The 20,188-nt window shown below is 41.1% G+C and overlaps 1 protein-coding gene across 3 annotated transcripts in view; it reads left to right on the plus strand.

Moving 5' to 3' along the window:
- wwp2 (WW domain containing E3 ubiquitin protein ligase 2) overlaps window positions 1-20,188 on the plus strand; it is a 176,423-nt gene that overhangs the window by 42,656 nt on the left and 113,579 nt on the right. For all 3 annotated transcript variants that reach the window (XM_033035734.1, XM_033035733.1, XM_033035735.1), the window contains 2 exons: window positions 186-307; window positions 10,258-10,395. In XM_033035734.1, coding sequence (XP_032891625.1) covers window positions 186-307; window positions 10,258-10,395 — 260 coding nt within the window. The remainder of the gene's footprint in view (window positions 1-185; window positions 308-10,257; window positions 10,396-20,188) is intronic.

Below are 20,188 nucleotides of genomic sequence, written 5' to 3' on the forward strand. Positions count from 1 at the left end.
AGATCTATTCTGGAGTAGTCCCTCGGTAATTTGCATTAATTTGCATCGTAAACTAGGTAGAAAGTAAATTTAAAAGATATAATTAGGTTTTTAAATCTTATTTTGGAATTTCCTGTTGTTTTTTTATATTTTCACATCTGCTTAGAATTCTTCAGATTTTCAAAATCACATTTGTTTTATTCCAGGAATGTAACACCACAAAGCCAATTGGAGCTGAAAGTGTGGAATAGTCATACCTTAAATAATGAACTATTTGGCAATGTTTCGATCGATGTCAGTGACATTTTAAAGAAGAACAATGGAAAGTGTGAGTTTTTCTTTGTGTACATTTTTGTTGAGTACAAAGGTGATTACATTTATGTAACCATTGTGTGAGCAGTTTGTTAACATTTTGAGGACATTTAAGGAATGGGCAATAAATGCTGCCAACATTGCCCAGATCTCATTATTGAGTTTAGGAAAAAAAACACTCAACAAAAGGTATGAATGACCATAGCACTTTATTACTATTTACACTAACCAGTGAAGAAAACTAGGAATTTATTTTGTTTTCTGAATATCTGGAAAAATTGAAATAATGTAGTTTGCTCTATAGTTTGGCATTGACTATATAGGCCTCAAAGGCCCAATTACAGTGCAGGACCTGCTGATACTTACTTGATAAGATTGTTACTTGAAGAGGAAATCTGAACATTAATGATATTTGTGTTGGCAGCTGAAATAATGTGCCTGATGTCTTGTGACAACATGATACAGGATTCAACATGTTTTTTTATGAAGCATTGACAGGTCTTCCTTCTTTACAATTTAGCTCTTTGGAAAGAAATTAGAAATGTATAAGGCTGTACTGTTAACGGACAGATTGATTCCTGGGATAACGGGCTTGTTCTATGAGAGACCTTGATCAGACTGCTTGTTCTTTTCCGTTTAGAGGACTGGGAGCTGATGTGTAAGAAAAAACTGCAGATGCTGGTTTAAATCGAAGGTAGACACAAAATGCTGGAGTAACTCAGCGGGTCAGGGGCGGGACAAAGATAGAATGTAGTCGGAGACAGACGAGTGGGAGAACTGGGAGGGGGGAGGGGATGGAGAGAGAGAGAGAGAAAGTAAGGGCTATCTGAAGTTAGAGAAGTCAATGTTCATACCGCTGGGGTGTAAACTACCCAAACAAAATATGAGGTGCTGTTCCTCCAATTTGCGCTGAGCCGCACTCTGACAATGGAGGAGGCCCTGGTCAGAAAGGTCAGATTGGGAATGGGAGGGGAAGTTGAAATGCTGAGCCACCGGGAGATCAGGTAGGTTAAGACTGCCTGAGCGGAGGTGTTCAGCGAAATGAGCGCTGAGCCTGTGTTTGGTCTCGCCGATGTAGAGAAGTTGACACCTGGAACAGCGGATACAGTAGATGAGGTTTGAGGAGGTGCAAGTGAATCTCTGCCTCACTTGGAAAGACTGTTTGGGTCCTTAGATGGAGTCGAGGGCGGAGGTAAAAGGACAGGTGTTGCATCTCCTGTGGTTGCAGGGGAAAGTACCTGGGGAGGGGGTGGTTTGGTTGAGAAGGGACGAGTTGACCTTGGTGTTTTGGAGGGAACAGTCACTGCGGAAAGCTAGAGGGCCTCATCTATAATGAAAGAGGGGAATCCCCATTTCGTAAAGAATGGGGACATCTCCGATGCCCTGGTATGGAACACCTCATCCAGGGCGCAGATGTGGCATAGATGGAGGAATTGGTAGTAGGGGATAGAGTCTTTGCAGGAAGCAGGGTGGGAAGAAGTGTTGTCAAGATAGCGATGGGTATCAGTTGGTTTTAGTAGATGTCGGTCAATAGTCTGTTTCCTGTGATGGAGACGGTGGGATTTAGAAATGGTAGGGAGGTGTCGGAGATGGTCCAAGTAAATTTGAGTGCAGGATAGAAATTAGTGGTGAAGTTGATGAAGTCAGTGTTCTGCATGGATGCAGGAGGTAGCACCGATGCAGTCATCAATGTAGCGGTGGTAGAGTTCGGGGATAGGGCCAGTGTACGCCTGGAACAGTGATTGTTTGACATACCCTACACAGAGGCAGGCATAGCTGAGGCCCATGCGAGTGTCCATAGCTACGCCTTTGATTTGGAGGAAGTGTGACGAGTCGAAGGAGAAGGTGTTGAGGGTAAGGACCAGCTCTGCCAGGCGGAGGAGAGTATTGGTAGACGGAAATTGGCTGGCTCTGCGGTCGAGGAAGAAATGGAGTGTTTAAGTCCCTGGGAAGTGATCTCATGGAAACATAAATAATTTTTGGGAGGATTGGCAGGGGAGATGCAGGGATCCGAGATCCCAGAGTTACAGTCTCAGAATAAGGGGTTGGCCACTCAGGGCCGAGGTGACAAGAAATTTTCTCAGTAGGTGATGACTCTTTTCTAACTAAGTTAGCAGTTCAACAGGAGATGGCAGTTCAGTCACTGTATATATTTGGAGACTGATAAGATTTTTAGGTACTAATGGTATTGAGGGAAATGTGATTGTTAGAGAACAGTGACAGTGACGTAGAAGATCAGCCAAAGTCTTATTGAATGGGGGTGCAAGCAGAAGGAACTGAATGGCTTGATCCTGAAAAGCCATTTTACGTTCTTGTTTAGTTCAGAGGTTCAATATTGAAGCAGGGCCTTCGGCCCACACGAGTCCACGCTGACCACTGATCACCCATTCGCTAGTTCTATGTCTTACACACTAGGTGGAATTTACAGAAACCAATTAACCCACAAACCCGTACGCCTTTGGAATGAGGGACAGCACCCATAGTCAATATCGAACCCGGATCTCAGACGCTGTGAGGCATCGATTCGACTGCTACACCACTGTACCGAATTTATTTTGGAGTATTTTTTAATCAAGAAAGATTCTTTAGCTTGCCCACTTTTAGATACTGTGACCATTAATCTGTGGCGGTGGGCAGGTGCTATGGACCTGCACGGGAAGGTAGACGCTGCCGCCCCCACGAGTCTCGGGCAGATGGGGCTCGTCAGCCTGGGAAGGTGGTCCATCTAGGAGAGGGAAAACTCTGATTTAAAACCCCCACTGCCTTGTGGCCATATCCAGTCATGGAAAAGGCGCCAGGAGTAAACCTCAAGAAAATCCGGAGTCGGAGCCCCCTAAGGCAGTTCGTCGTTGTCTACAACCTCGCTCTGGCAGCTCCTGCGACGGCGCTGGTGCCAAACTCTAACGGCCCTGCTGTTCCTTTGGATCGATCAGCGACGTGGAGAGGGAGGACGTGCTGCATGGGCAACAGCCTGTCCTCCATATGACATCGCCCAGGCTTGCATCCGACCAGGATGCATCACCTATGGTCAGTCATGGGTGATGACTGGAGGCCTACTAATCTGTTATTAATGGTCTCAAAGACTGGGCCGCCAGATTAAGCCTGAGATCGGCAGTGCCTCTTCTTGAGGCAAGTGTGGACTTCAGGGAGAAACCTGAGATCGCCACGCCTCCTCCTTTTAGAAAGCAGAACTGAGCTGCCTGGTTAAATCCAAGATTGCCACCGTGCATGTTCCCCGACGACAAGGGAGAGCGCCCCCATGTGGCCCTGGACTTTCTTGCCGATGCAAATAAAACACATCACGTGAGTTCATCCCACCGCGAGTGTTACTGTGATTACTGCAGAACCCGGTACCATCCCTAATGACGTAGAGCATAAACCTTTGTCATGCCCTCTTTTTTGGAGGACTATCTTCAAGCACTATCTACTATCTACCGCTGCGCCACCTTGCCGCTAATATTATAATATTTAATATATTCACAATTTTTACTATGAGAAGGATCTGGGAGTGAACTTTACTGTCCCAAGAAAGTCGTTTGAAAGTTTTGCACAACATACAATTAACTCAAAATGTCATCCACCCAATCCCTCCACAGATGCTGCCTGACCTGCTGGTTCCTCCGACACTTTATGTTTCGCACAATTGAGAGCAACCATTTCAGCCATGATCATATTGAATGGCGGTGCAGGCTCGAAGGGCCAAATGGCCTACTCCTGCACCTATTTTTCTAAGGACACAGTAAAGCTGCAGTAAGATTTTTTTTCATTCTTCCATCGCTGGTACATATGACAATTAAACAGTCTTGATTTTGCTTTGAATGACCAAGAAGTCTATTTTTGATGGCTTTTTGCCTTCCCTGATCTTGCTGGCAATCCATATATGCTTTCTGTTTTACATTAGCTTCTGGTTAACCATGGCTCAGTTCTGAGATAACGACATTCAGAACAATGTCTTTGGTTTCAGTGAAGTTTTGTGTTGTAACAGCAGGACTTTATGGAAAAGAAATCCAGAAGAGTTTGCCTTCAAATGGGAGTCACATTTTGGCAGTGGTGCAATAGGCACAGATGTACATGTTACAGTTCACAATTGCATGGCCTTACATAGCATCAAATATAATCCTTTGAAATTAGTTAAAAACATTTAGTGCATTTGAACGTTTTTTTTAAATTGGATATTGCTTAAAAAGTATTTTAACCCCTGATACTCCATCAGAGGTAGTAGGTTCATGTTAGAACACAGAATCAGCAAACTGATCACAATTACTGCCATTTGTCAAAATGGAAGGATTTTTGGCTTTTCAACTTGGTTTTTATTACTGTACTTTTTTAAAACCATTTTTTTCTTAACATGCAGGACATTTTTCAGATCAAAAAAATATGTGACCTGCTTCTTAGGTAGATGTTCTATCTAAGAAGCTCATTAATATTGTACTGACATGACATTAACCCTGTGTTACACCTGATTTGGAAAGGCTTGATTCGGTCGCAGGATTCCAAATGTGAAATTTTATAACCCAACATTAATTCCGGAGGGGTGCAACATAACCAAGTGGATGTTGAGTTGTTCTTTGAACTTGCATGACTAAAAACTTCTATTGGAAGCATTCAACAAATCATGAAGCATCAGTGGGGGGAGAAACATAATTGGATAGTGCTTTTGCATAAACTGATGCAATTTTAAACTATGTTATTAAATCCTTTCTTTTCTGAAATATCATTTCACTAATTTACTACCTGACTTTATTTTTCAGAGATTACTTTAACAGTTGTCCATATGCTAAAGTAATTTATGATAGAAATTCTGGTTTTGAAGCATTTCTATTTGTAATTTGACTTCTGCATGTTGCTGTATAAGAATTGGAGTAGAAAGCTATTTTAACTCACAACTTTTAAAATTGTTTACAATAATTCAGTTCAAGAAAATAATTTAGTTTTTCACAGCCTACTTTTGCCTTTTTGTCGGTGAAGTAAATTGTGGTCTCATCATAATTTTACTGCTGCATTCGGTTTCATAAAGGAAATGGGAGGCAAGGAAATGTATTCTCTTATCTAAACTAACTGAATCAGAGCCATCTTTTCTTCGGTGAAGGTCTTAACACATGTGGCAAGCAGATTGGAGTAAGTGAGGGTTGAATTTCTGACTGGTGGACAGAAATTGGCTTTCTCAAGAAGTAACACGGCTGCTTCTATTTGAAGTTGTGGAAGCAAGTTGAAGATGAACTAGGAATAAATCTTGAGTTTACACAAATGAGTTTATTTGTCTATGTTTCTATTTTATAGATAGCAATGAATCAAAGTCATAGATTCATATGACACCTATTTATATTTCCGAAATGTAGATCTTTACTGTTTACAAGAAGCATTGTTGTATCACTGATTTGGAAATGTATCACTGGTCTATCATTGTTGTGTCAAAATCCTAGAATTTGTCACCCAACAGTACCAAGAGCATACCTTCACCAGAAAATTCAAGAAAATGATGCACCCTCACTTTTTTAACGGCATTTAGGGATGGTGATGATTTGATCTCTAAAATGAATATTAAAAATATATTGATATTTGTATTGCAATTGGTTTATTATTGTCATTATACTTTATAGCATGTTATTATTTTGTTCCAGTTCTGACTGTCTTGCATCCTTCAAACATGTCTTAGAAATGTTATAGGGTCATCAGTTATCTTCCCTTCAAGTTGAATTTCCAATTCATTCAATTTGTTTTTATACGTAATATTTAAAAAAATAATATAATCCAGACCACTACTACTCCAAAAGGGATAGGGTTTTACTTACCAAAATGTCAATGACCAGAATATTAAATAATAATGTAAAATTGCAGAAAAGGCTGATGAGTGGTTATCATTGATCATTAAAGGAGATAGGTAAATAGTGTGGCGACACGTCCAGTTTAGAAGCTGGGTATTTGAAGACGATTCCTGACATCCCAAACTTTCCCATCATATACATTGTACAAATCATGAATGTGATGGAGTACTCTTCATGTGCATAGATGAAAACAGTTTAACAACAAGGAAGTTTGATGAAATCTAGAACAAACCATGCATTCAATTAACACTCCATCTACCATTCATTCCCTCTGCCACGGTGAGTAGTGTACTTCGTGAAGCAGAGTGCAGTTACACCGGGTGGCAGCCTCGCCAGCAGCCTGTGTGTCATTTCGACTTTTTGTTATTTTTAGTGTGTCCAAAATGTACGTTTTAATGTTTCTCGGTATGTTTTATGTGGTGGGGGGGGGGGGGGAATAGGGGGAAACCTTTTTCAGTCACTTACCTCGACGGGGATGTGATCTTTCTCCATCCCACCCCTGCGGCCTAACAACTTGGATTGGTGCGGTCTTTCCTGGAGGCCGGCCCGGAGCTTCAGCCGCAAGTGCGGCGCGGAGTTACCATCAGGGAGCTGCGATCCTTTGCCGAGGATCGCTGTGGAAGTGCTCTGACCGCGGGGCCTGTGGACTTTAACACCATGAAGCCGCGGTCTCCGGTAAGAAGAGGCCGACCCTGGAGATCCATCCCCACGCTGGAGTTTCCATCATCCCGACGTGAGACTTGAACAGTGGGCCATCGGCAGAGGCAGTGCTGAGGGTTCAAAAGCCCCGACCACCAAGGGTGAACAAAGGAGGAAGATGACTGAACTCTATTACCTTCCATTACAGTGAGGGATGTTGATTCCACTGTTGTGGATGTTTATGTTAAATTTATTGTGTATTGTGTTCTTTTTTACTTGTATGGCTGCATGGCACCTCAAATATCACTGTACCTTAATTGGTGCATGTGACAATAAATGTGAACTTGAACTTGAACTAAAAAAAAAAAGTGCGTTACTGGCTGTTAACTGCATGGAAAAGTAACTTCCTGCGCTTTTCTTGCAAAGCTACACATCATTACTTGGAATTCTACCGCCATTGCTTCATGGTTGCCGAGAAAAGGTCCCAGGTTTCCTACCTGACAGGATTGTGGAAATACCAGGAGAAAAGTGTGGCAGTAATTCGAGAAGATGGCCTGCCACCAGCTTCTCAAATGGAATTAAGTTTGGACAATAATTACTGGCCTCGCCAATACCAATGATACGCAAATATAAAATATTGCTAACTTACACGTTAGAATTACTCACCTTTAAGCAAAAGCTGCATAAAGCCAAATTTAGACAGCTTTGTAAGATTTATTAGCAATGCCAGTGGTAAGGTAGATTGCTGGCTTCTTTCCCCGAGGGAATTAAGCATGTTTTTTTATGAATTATGGAGATGTTCCCATTTCTTGCCAGACTTGCAAATCTGCACCCAAATCATAATGTACCTTAATCACAATGTGAAACTGCCTCAACCATCTGAATGGTTCCTGTAACGAATGAAAAGCAAACAAATATAGATGCTGGAAATGTGAAGCATAGGCGAAAAAGTGAAAACACTCAACAAGTCAGGCAGGTTCCGTGGAAGGAAAAACGGTTAATCTTGTAGATTCAAGATTCTTCTGCTTTTCTCCACTTAGGTCGCCAGTTCAGATATTAATTATCAGAGAGTCCAAATCGAATTAAAATCAAATATATTATAAATATTTATATTTTTCTAAATGATGGGAGTCTTATGATTAGCTGAGATGGAATACAATAAGGGGATAAAGAGTTTAGTAACAGTAGTGTCAGGACAACGACTTCTCCTTCAATGTCAGTAAGACAAAGAATCCAGCTATCATATTCAGGAGGTGTGGTGGAGTATATGCCCCAATCAGTATGAATGGTGCGGAAGCGGTAATGATTGAGAACTTCAAGTTCCTAAGCATAAATATTACCAACAATCTGTCGTGCACCAATCACATTGAAGCTACAGCCAATCAACCACACCAACGCCTCTACTTCCGCAGGAGACCAAGGGAATTTTGCATGTCCCTAAGGACTGTTATAAACTTCTATAGATGCACAGTGGAAAGCATGCTGTCGGGTTGCATCACATCTTGGTTTGGGAACAGCTCTGCCCAAGACTGTAAGAAATTGCAGAGTCTATCACACAGACCAGACTTCGCACTGTTAACTCCATCTACACTTCACACGCCTTCAGCCAAGTAGCCAAAATAATCAAGGTTCTTTTCCATCCCGATCAGTCCTCCTTCTCCCATGCTCCCATCAGGCGAAGATACAGAAGCTTGAAAGCGCTTACCACCAGACTTGGGAATAGTTTGTTCAGTCTGAAGAAGGGCCTCGACCTGAAACATCACCCATTCCTTCTCTCCAGAGATGCTGCTTGTTCCGCTGAGTTATGCCAGCATTTTGTGTATACCTTCAATAGTTTCTACCCCTCAGTTATCAGACATTTAAATGGTCATTCCATAGGATAGGGTGTAGTTCCGATTTTCCAACTGACCTCAATGTGGACATGGGACTTTTTCCTCTGGAACTATTATGCAATGGTGCTGAGAAACTATATTCTGCACTCGGAATCTCTTTCTTCATTGTACCTTTTGTACTTTTGTTTGGCTTGATTATTCTCATGTACAGTGTTAGCTGATTTGATTAGATCGCACACAAATGAAAGTAGTTCACTGTATCTCGATAGACATGACAATAATACACCTAACCCTAAACACTTGAAATGTTGGATTCTGTAGCGCCATTCCATTGAGTGTCAGTGGAGTGTCCATTGTAACTAAGTTAACAATTTTTTTGGCACCTTACCACGACCTTGACAAACTCCCGACATTACATCTTATCTTCTGAGTTATTAATATTCAGTATGCTCTTTGATAAAGTGTTGTGGATGTTCAGTTAGTTAAGATAGGTATCTGTATACTAAATTAATCAATTCATATTTGGATGTTGTGTGAAGGTGGAGGTGAGGTAGATAATTCATGAAATTCCTTCTTTTCTTTTTTCGTATTTTCTGCCAATATTTGCATGGATCTTTTGGACCAAATGGCCTATTATAGTATTAAATATGTAATTTGATGCGTGTTTCTTTTCTAATAGTTTAATTGAACAATCTGTTGAAATTAGAAAAAAAATTGCATTTGGCATTCTAAGAAAAAATATATAGTTGAGAAGTATTTCCTTTCGTCAGTGCATATAACTTGCAAAATCCCTTTTTTAACCCCTCTCTATCCTCCACTTTTCTCATATGTTTTGCACTTCACTTTCTGGTGGTGATTTGCACAAGGTCAAAGTTGTCAGTCCTTTACACTGAGTTAGAGCCATCAACAAAGTTTCATTTTTCAAAATCAAGATACTATGTTGGCTGGGTGTGTTATGAAGGGGACACAATAATTGAGTTTGAATCAACACCCATCACTAGTCTGTCATTGCTTTGCAGTAGCAATCTTAGACAGCAATCAGTAGGGCATCACACAGCAACTTATCTTACTTTACCTTTGATTAAATGAATCATGTTTTTTAATGCAACAGTGTTCTCACTGTAATAATATCTGATTGGCTAAAGTTCAGTTGGCTGGGTGAGAAGATGAGAATGCTTTTCTGATGTGGGAAATATTGGTTGGGTCCCATCCTAACCCATCCTGGTGCAACTGTATACTAAGGTCAGAGTTGTATTCAGTTGTGGTGCCACTGTCAGATAAATACATTGTCACTGTTTAAGGCTGGGGAACTCTGAATTAGATAAAGCAAAGCGAGATGCTTCCTGAGAGGGATTTTAGATGTGACTGGCCCACACCACAGCCAACTCTAAAGTTCATCTGCCCATCCTTGGAGTTAATGCTTGTCATGAAGTTATCGTGTGGATAAATAATAAAGTAATTCTACTATTATTTCTTATCATGGTGTTCAACATTAGGAAAATCTGTCTTTATATATCCAACTTTAAAACACTTAGCATTCAGATGCACTTCAGCAAATGGACTTTGAGTATTGAAACTTGGTGACATGAAGCTGCAACAGTAGTTTCTGTCTTCACAAATGTTAGAGAAACACCAAACTCAATCAATTAATCTTTTTTTCTTGCTCACAGTGGAGAATATTCAGCTGAATTTGAACCTTCAAATGGGGAACAAAAGTAGTGTTGTATGCAGCGGTGAATTGACTGTTTGCCTGGATGGCCTTAATGTTGACTTGGGAAATTTGCCTAATGGCACCATCATGTCAGAAAGTAAGTACTGCGCACACACATGGTTCATTTTGATTTTCGGATTGAGGGTGATGGGTCATACATCAGAAATTACTTAATGCCTTAATTGATTTGCAACTCTTCAATGAGAACATGTGTTTTTTTATAAAGGTAGTATTAAAACTGGTACGTTTTTCCTCCTATGGTTATGAAATTAAACTTACTGAATCTACTTGAGGCTCTACTTTGACAAAAAGTTTACTTGCTGATAACCTTTACTGAAAGCAAATAGATTTGGAAAATCAATATCTTAGTTTTAATATTTTATAGTATATTCCCTATTTTCAAATGTGTTAACAAAAACTTTTAATCTGTTGGACTCTAAGCAGAACTGGAGTTATTAATGACATTAAGATTTAATATTTGCCATTTGCAATCAATTTTTCAACAGTATTTATTAGCAGTCAGCTTTAATTAATTGGAAGAAAAATTATTGAAGGCTGTCTTTGGATCATACACACAAGATATTTACCAAAATGAAAAGTTATATCATTTGATTATCCCCAGGCTTTCCAAAATGCAGTTAGTTTAATTTTATTGATAACATATCAATGATTACATATCTTTGAATGGTGATTAGTCAGACCATGTGAAATGTTTTCATTATATTAATAAGCTGTTGATGTATTGCTCCTCAAATTTGATTCCAACCAATATTTCATCAATTAATGCTAGAATAGCGAGTTATTCTATGTTTCCTCCTCTAAAAAAAAAGCAAAAATAGCAATATCATTGAGTTGGGAATATAAATGTATTTAACAACAGTTACTAAGTTGTTGATGTTGAATTAAGAGGACATTGCGGTAGTTATAAATTAGAAAATTATTGAAATCAAAGTAAGTACATATTATAAATAATGGAGAAAACTAGAATTTATGTTTTGTTCCCTCAGTTAACTTCATTATCAGATAAAAACACTAATAAAGTTGAAAGTGCCAAATGTTTACTTTTTGTGAAAAAGTTTCAATGAGAGCCTGAGCTCAAGGCCCATTTCTTCAAATGACCAACAAACGATAGTGAGGTGGTGGTTTTGTGAATTGCTTTGTGTCTATGTTTAGTTATTTTGTCAACATGTATCAAAATCCTGACTTTAATTATATTGATAGTGCTTTCTAAATAAAAGTCCGATTATTGAAAACCTTAAGTAGGTTTTGAACATTATGAAAAATCCCTATGCCCAGCATTTAATTGAAGCTTGGAGGATTGCTGTAGGTTTTTTTGCATAAATGTTTCAAGCCAGGTTGTGTAGTTGATTTAATAAAAATCATGAATCAACATAATCTTATATTCTATGTTTCTATAACAGGAAGTTGCGGGTATAGTATATATTTCACAGCGAAAGAAAAGGATGCTTGAAAGGAAACATTATAAAGTCTGCATAATTTATTTAATTCTGTAGTTATAATCATTTAAGGAGAACTGATATTTCAATTAGCATAGGCCATTCAGATTGCTGGGCTTCTATCATTGGGACGACAGATGGCACAATGGGCTAAGTGTTCGGCTGGCAACCGGAAGGTAGCCGGTTCGAATCCCGCTTGGAGTGCATACTGTCGTTGTGTCCTTGGGCAAGACACTTCACCCACGTTTGCCTGTGTGTGAATGTGTGTGAATGTGTGTGAGTGACTGGTGGTGGTCGGAGGGGCCGTAGGCGCAGATTGGCAGCCACGCTTCCGTCAGTCTGCCCCAGGGCAGCTGTGGCTACAGAAGTAGCTTACCACCACCGAGTGTGACTGAGGAGTGAATTAATAATGCGATGTAAAGCGCCTTGAGTATTAGAAAGGCGCTATATAAATCCCATCCATTATTATTATTATTATTATTATTCATTTAGATCATAACTCCATTTACTTGCATTTGATAACTTTGCTAACTTCTGCTAACAAAAAGCCAACTAACTTTATTTAAAAAATTCCAATCACATTAACTTTTCCAAAGAACATGTTTCATATTTACATAACCCTCTGGGTGGAAAAAGCAATTTCAATCCGAAGTGGCCAAACTCACACATACACGGTATCCCTTCCAAAGTAATTTCTACTGATGTTTATTGGCTAGCACTGAATGCAGTTTTCTTTGTACGGTCTGATTAGTTCTCTATACAACTTAAGCAAAGTTTTCTCACATTGGGATTTTAATCCTTTTGAGGTGATAGCCCACATTCCATTCACTCTTTACTCCTTATTTTGATTTTTAGAATTTTGAATATATACAGATTGGCAAATCACTTTGTTTCTTTGCAATGGATGAGACATACTTTTCTCAACACATTAGGAGACCACAACTATTATTTTGCTTTCCATTGTGAAGCTGATAACGTTTGTGGCAAGTTTCTTAGCTGCTGCTTTGGACTAAATCATTTGGTTTATATACAATTCACTGCCAAGCATGAGCTTTTAACTTGGTATCCTCTTCATCACAAATAGAAGCTTCGCAACATTAACATGCTCTCCATTAAATAGAAGTTTTGCAACATTAACATGCTCTCCAGTACTGGAGGCCCTCAGTTGTTCATCAATCCTCTGAAACCTACACTTTATTTTAACTGAGCTGTCTGATTCCCATTACCATAGCAAGTTATTCCCACTCATAATATTTGACCTTGCAAGCATGTATTGGTTCCTGTCCTAGCCTTATAGTTTAATGACAATTTCTCATCTTGATATTTAAATACATTTGTTATATCATTCTCCAACATACTTCCAGTTATGAATATCCTCCTAAACTGAATAATATATTAGAACGTGCACTATCCTCCACAATCTTTCACCATACTTTTTGAGGCCATGCTTTTACTTGCCTCAAACCTATTTTGGAACTTTTTTTCCTATCCATGTACATGTAAATGCTTTTTAAACTTTGTATATCTACCTGCTTCCACTACTACATCTGGCAGGTTGTTCCACCTGGTACATATCCAGTACCCAGTGTGTGAAAAAGTTGGCCCTCAGGTCCCTATTGAATTGTTTTCCTTCAACTTCAAGTTTTGCCCTTTAATTTTAGACTTCCTTACCCTGTGGAAAAGACTGGGACCATATCTTTGCCCCTCATGATTTTATATAGCTATATAAGGTCACCACTCAGGGCCTCCCCAAGGAGGCCTCCTCCAACACTGAAGGATTATCCCAACCTTTGCAGTCTTCATAGAACTCAAACCCTCCAGTTCTATCAACAGGCTTGTGAATCTTTTTCTAAATCCTTTCCAGCTTAATGACATCTTTTCTATAGCTCGTCATCCAGAATTGCATACAATACCACAAACATGGTCTAACCAATCCGCTGTACGTTGTAACATAGCATCCCAACTCTTGGAATCAATGTCCTGACCAGCAACGGCAAGTGCATCAACCACTTTGTCACCATCATGCCCACCAAGATCCTTTGCCATCTTCAGGGAACTACATACTTGTACCCATAGGTGTCTCTGTTCAACAACACTCACCAAGGCCCCGCCATTTACTGTTTAAGTCCTACACTGGTTTAGCTTACCAAGATGCAATGCTTCTCACTTGTCCAAGTTAAATTCCATCTGCCATTCTTTGGCCCACTTTCTCTGTTGCTCTAGATCCAGTTGTAATCTTAAATAACCTTCTTCACTGTCCACTGTTCCACCAATTTTGGTGTAATTCACCAACTTACTAATCATGCCACCTATATTTTTATCCATCTCATTGATATAGGTGATGAACATGGGGGCGCTGCACTGCAGCAGCCTCTACCTACAGCCTGTCTGTTATTTCAATCTTTAAATTTTTTTTTAGTTAGTCTAAAGTTTTGTGTTGGGGGAAACTTTAACTTTTCTATGTGGGGGAGGGGGGCAGGGCAAGGGGGAAAACGTTTCCCAGTCTCTTCCTGGCGGGGACGCGACTATTTCTCCGAGTCGCGTCCTCGCCCCCCCACCTCGCGGCCTACCAGCTGGATCGGAGCGGCCTTTCCTGCCTGGGACCGGGAACCGGACGAGGGCTGCTACAGCGACGGCGCAGCGCTGGAGTCACCGCGGAGCGGGCGATGCCTACCTGGGTCGCCGTTTGGAGCTCCGGAGTGTTGGGCCGCTGCTCCAACATCGTGGAGCTCTGGTGCGGAGAGCTTCCAACGCGGGCAGCGCTGAACAACATCGTGGAGTCCTGGGGCGCCTTGCAGAGGGTCTACAGCAGCAGTCTCCACCCGGCGCGGCCTGCGGACTTTGGAAGCCGCCGACTCCGGTAGGAGGGGGCCGACTCTGGTGTCCACGCCGCTGAGGACGTCCCGCAGCCCCGACGTCGGACTTGTATCACCCCGGCGAGCGGTCCTGGACATCGGGCCGCCCGTGGCTGCAACTGCGGAGGGCTTGGGGAGGCCCTGACCACGAGGAACAGTGGAGGAAGAGACTGACTTTGGTGCCTTCCCACACAGTGGGAAACTTTGATTCTGCTGTGTGGGGATGTTTTATGTTAAATTCTATAGTGTGTGTTCTTTATACCCTTTCTGGCTTAATCCCTCCCTTCACCACCACCAGTTTAAATTCCAGTTGGAATATTTTGGAGGACCCAAGAACCAAGAACCAAGAACACAATGGACCTAGCACTACTCCCTACTATACAGTTCTATCCTCTGCCACCTATCACCAAGCCAACTTATTTATCCAATTCATCGTGGATCCCATGTGATCTAAAATTCAGCTGCAGCTTATCATGCAAGACCTTGTCAAAGGCCTTACTGAAATCCGTGTGCACAAGGTCTACTGTCCAGCCCTCATCAAGCTTATTGATTAGGTCGGGAAAAAAAATCAAATTGGTGTAACACGATTTCCACACACAAAGCCATGCCGACGATCCCTGATAAGTCCTTATCTTTACAACTGCAGGTAGATCCTGTCTCTCAGAATGTCATCCAGTAACTTTCTCACCACTGTGGCTACGCTCATCGACCTTGGTTTGTCGACAACATTAGCTACCCCCAGTCCATTAGCTATTTCACCCATGGCTAACAATAGTACAAATATATATCTGTCAAGCCCCCAGTAATTTCTTCCCTAGGATCCCACAACGTCTGAGGATACACTTGTCAGCCTCCAGTGATTTATCCTCCTTTACACGTTTTATGACTGCCAGCACCTCCTCTTTTGTGATGTAGATACGTTTCAGGACATCACTATTTCCGCCCTGAATTCCTTAGCTTCCATGACACAAGACATGATATTTTAGACAAGACATGCTCAGTTAAGACGTTGTCCATCTACTGTGGCTCCACACATAGAGGACATCATTAATCTATTCTCCCCCTAGTTACCCTTTTACTCTAAAAATGCTCATGTCATCAAAACTATCCTTGCTCAAATTTAGAACTTTAACGTGAACCTGTCCTGTCTTTTACCATATATTTTAAGATCTCCTTTAAATTTCCCCCCATCTGTGCCCTCTAGTTTTAGATTCCCCTGCCTTGGGCAGAAGACTCTGACTCTTGACCCTATCTCTACTCATCTTAAATTTATAAACCTCTGAAACTCACCATTCAGCTTCCTCCATTCCAGTGAGAATAAACCAAGCCTGTCCAATCTCTTATTATTACAGCCCTCCAATCCACTCAATATACTGGTGAATCTCTACCACACTCTCTCTATTGCCACCATACCCTTCCTGAAACCAGACTGGTAACCAGAATTATACGCAAGACTCCAAATATGCTCCAACCAACATTTAGTCCAACTGAAACATGATATCCCAACTCTTATACTCAATGTGTCGACCACTGGAGGCAAGCATAAAAAATGATTTTTTTAATACCCTACCTTCCTGTGTCGCCACTTTCAGCATGTTGTGCACTTTCATCCAAAGGACCCATTGTATGTCAATACTCCGGCCAGAATTTGACTTCTCAAAGTGCATGACTTCACGCCTGTCTGGATTAATTTCCATCTACCACTGATCCATCTAACTTTCTAAGGTAGATACAAAATGCTGGAGTAACTCAGTGGGACAGGCAGCATCTCTGGAGGGAAAGAATGAGAGTAGGAATTTAACTTTCCAACTGATTTATGTCCATCGTAACCTTAAGCAGCCTTATTTGCCATCTACGATTCTACCGATTTTCATATTGTTTTCACACTTACTCATGGGACCAAATATATTCCCTTCAGTGCACCATTTATTAAAGATTTCAAGCCAGAAAAACATCCTCCTATCATCAAGCTAATATTGCATACCGATTGCCAGCAAACCTTGGATCCCTTCCGGACCAACCTGCCATGTAGGACCTTGTCAAAAGCCTTACTAAGTTTGGGAAATTAGCATACATCTGGTTCTTCAGCCACAGTCTCGGATATGGCTGTAAAGTACTGGAATTTTGGCAAGCAGAATGTTTGAGTGGTCTGTATTGCCACCCAACAAAACCAAGATGAGTTACCCTTGATAACTGTATATTATTTCATTCATGTAGCTATTCCTTTCTTTGGGAAAGTCTCAACACTCCATTCATAAGAAATGTCAGCCCACAATATCAAGTGTAGCTCTTTTACCTTTATTAAGTGAGATGTAATGTCCATTTTTCTACATATTTTGATTTTTTATGTATTCCCTGAAGGCATCCACCCAGAACATTGTAAACAGAACAGCAAGTGTAGCTTGGTGGCACAACCAGCAGAACTGCAGCCACACAGCTTCAGAGAGCTGGGGCTTTATCCTGAACTCCGAAGCACTGTGTGTGAAGTGACCACATGGGTATCCCCTAGATGCTCTGGTTTCCTCCCTTATTCCAAACACACAGACTAGTAGGTGAATTGACCACTATAAATTAAAAATAAAATAAAATAATAAAATGGAGGCTCGATGGTCGGCATCGAGCTAAAGGGTGGATCTGTCTCTGACGTTATAATAATACCATTCCAAGATAACTGTTGTACTGACCTGTGCTTGAAAAGCAAGGCTGTTTGGTCACTTACTCTTTTTCAGCTTTCTACCCCCCCACCACAATCACTGAAGAAGGATGCTGAACCAGAATGTCATTTATACATTTCCTCACAGATGCTGTCTTAAGGGCCTGTCCCACTTCCACGACCTAATTCACGACCTCTGCCGAGTTTGCCCTTGACTCATACTCGCAGCATGGTCATCACGATGTCGTAGGTAGGTCGTAGCAGGCCGTGATGCTAGTCGTAGGTACTCGTGGCATCAAGTAGGTCGGGGCGTTTTTCTAGCATGATGAAAAATGTCCACGAGTAAAAAAGGTCGTGAATTAGGTCGTGAAAGTGGGACAGGCTCTTTACCCAGCACTTTGTGTTTTCTTTACTCTATCTTTGGTGTTCTCTGAATATTAGGTAACTTACATCCCAGATTCCATGGCACTAAAGGTGATGTGCTGGAAGTGGTCTGGCACACATAGTTTTACTGCACTCGGGAGCCTGATTAGGGCTGAGACCAAAATTGTCACTTTTTGTTATGGATGTTTTTCGCAATATATAGCTCTGGAAAGATGGTAGTTTTACTGTCCTCTGAGATCAAAGATAATAAGTGGAAAAATGCCATAAATATCCTTCATCTAGACATTACAGCTCATCATGGAGAATGCACCGAAGTATGATCAGTAAGCAATTACTTGACTACACAAAAACTGATTTCATTTGGAAAGCATACATCATATAATGTATGCTGTACTTTTGAATCTATGTGGCTATATGAATGATTAACTTAGATGATGAATATAAATTATAGGTTACTAAACAATAAAGTTGGAGCAGAGGCTCGTCAACATGAATTTGCAGTTTGAATCCCAATCATGATTGATCTTTCCAACACCATGTCCAACACATTTTGATGAGTATGGCAACAAAATAGGGAATATGTGTTCTTAAAGGAGTTTAAAGATCTGCAGGTGGCCATCATCAAATTCATTGTCACGTTGATTTGAAAAGTGTACCAAGGTCTGATAACCTTCTCCCCTATTGTGTAATGAACGGATTTGATTACAGAGCTAAAGGTAAAGGAACCACTAGAAGGTAGTGACCATAATATGATAAAATTCAACCTGCAATTTGAGAGGGAGAAAATTAAATTGGAAATGTCTGTTGAGCAAAGGTGACTACAGAGGCATGAGGGAGGAGCTTGCTAAAGTAGATTGGAAAGGGGCCCCAACAGGAATGAGGGTGGAACAGCAATGGCAGGAATTTCTGCGATCAATTCGGAAGATGCATGATCTTTTATTTCCAAAAAGGAAGAAAGATGCTAACAGGAGTATGAGGTGAAATTCAAGAGAGTTATGGAGTGGAAGTTAGTGGAGTGACTATCACCAAAGAGAAGGTGCTTGGGAAACTGAAATGTCTGACGGTGGATAAATCACCTGGACCAGATGGACTACACTCCAGGGTTCTGAAAGAGATTGTGGAGGCATTAATTGTGATCTTTCCAGAATCACTAGAGTCAGAGGTAGTTCCAGATGATTGGAATATTACTCAGCTGTGCAAGAAAGGAGAGAGACAGAAGAGTGGAAACTATAGGCCGGTTAAGCTGACTTCAGAGGTTGGTATGATTTTAGAGTCCATGATAAAAGACGAGGTTTCCGAGCACTCAGAAGCAAACGATAAAATAGGCTGAAATCAGCATGGGTTTGTGAAAGGGAGATCTTGCCTGACGAACCTGTTAGAATTCTTTGAGGAAGTAAATAGCAGGATAGGCAAAGGAGAGTCAGTGGATGTGGTTTACCTGGATTTGTAAAAGTCCTTTGATAAGATGCCATATGTGAGGCTGCTAAAGAAGATGCGAGCCTATTGCATCAGAGGAAAGATACAAGCAGGTTGACTGGATGGCGGAAGGCAAAGAGTGTCAATAAAGGGGGCTTTTTCTGGTTGGCTGTCAGTGACTAGCGATGTTCAGCATGGGTCGGTGCTGGGGCCACTACTCTTCATGTTGTATATCAATTATTTGGATAAGGGAATTGAAGACTTTGTGGCCAAGTTTGCAGATGATACAAAGATAGGTGGAGTGTAGGGAAAGCAGGGGCTCTGCAGAAGGATTTGGACAGGTTGGGAGAGTGGGCTGAGAAATGGCAGATGAAATACAGCGTTGCAAAGTGTGGAATCATGCATTTTGGTAGTAGGAATACAGCCGTAGACTATTTTCTAAATGGGGAGAGAATTCAGAAATCAGAGGTGCAAAGGGACTTCGGAGTGCTGGTGCAGGATTCCCAAGAAGTTAATTTGCAAGTTAGTAGTAAGAAGTGGTAGTATGGAAGGTGAATGCAATGCTCGCATTTATTTCGAGAGGGCTACAATACAAACTCAGGGATGTGATGCTGAGACTTTATAAGGATCTGGTCCGACCGCATTTGGAGTATTGTGGGCAGCTTTGGGCCCCATATCTGAGAAAGGATGTGCTGGCATGGGAGAGGGTCCAGAGGAGGTTTACGAGAATGATCCCTGGAATATTTGGGTTAACATATGATGAGCGTTTGAAGGCACTGGATCTGTAATCGCTGGAGTAGAAGGATGAGGGGTGACCCCTTGGAACTTACCAAAGAGTGAAGGGCCTGGATAGAGTGAATGTGGAGAGGATATTTCCATTAGTGGCAGAGTCTAGAAGTAGAGGTCATAGCCCCAGAAAAAAACGACGTACCTTTAGAAAGATAAGGAGGATTTTTTTTAGTCAGAGGTTGGAGAATCTGTGGAATTCATTGCCATATACGATTATGGAGGTCAAGTAAATGGACATTTTAAAGTCGGAAATTGCAGATTCTTGATTAGATAGGGTGTCAGGGGTTATGGGGTGAAGGAAGGAGAATAGGGTTGAGAGGGAAAGATAGATCTGCC

This window comes from Amblyraja radiata, chromosome 17 (assembly GCF_010909765.2).
Source record: "Amblyraja radiata isolate CabotCenter1 chromosome 17, sAmbRad1.1.pri, whole genome shotgun sequence".
Taxonomy (NCBI): Eukaryota; Metazoa; Chordata; class Chondrichthyes; order Rajiformes; family Rajidae; genus Amblyraja; species Amblyraja radiata.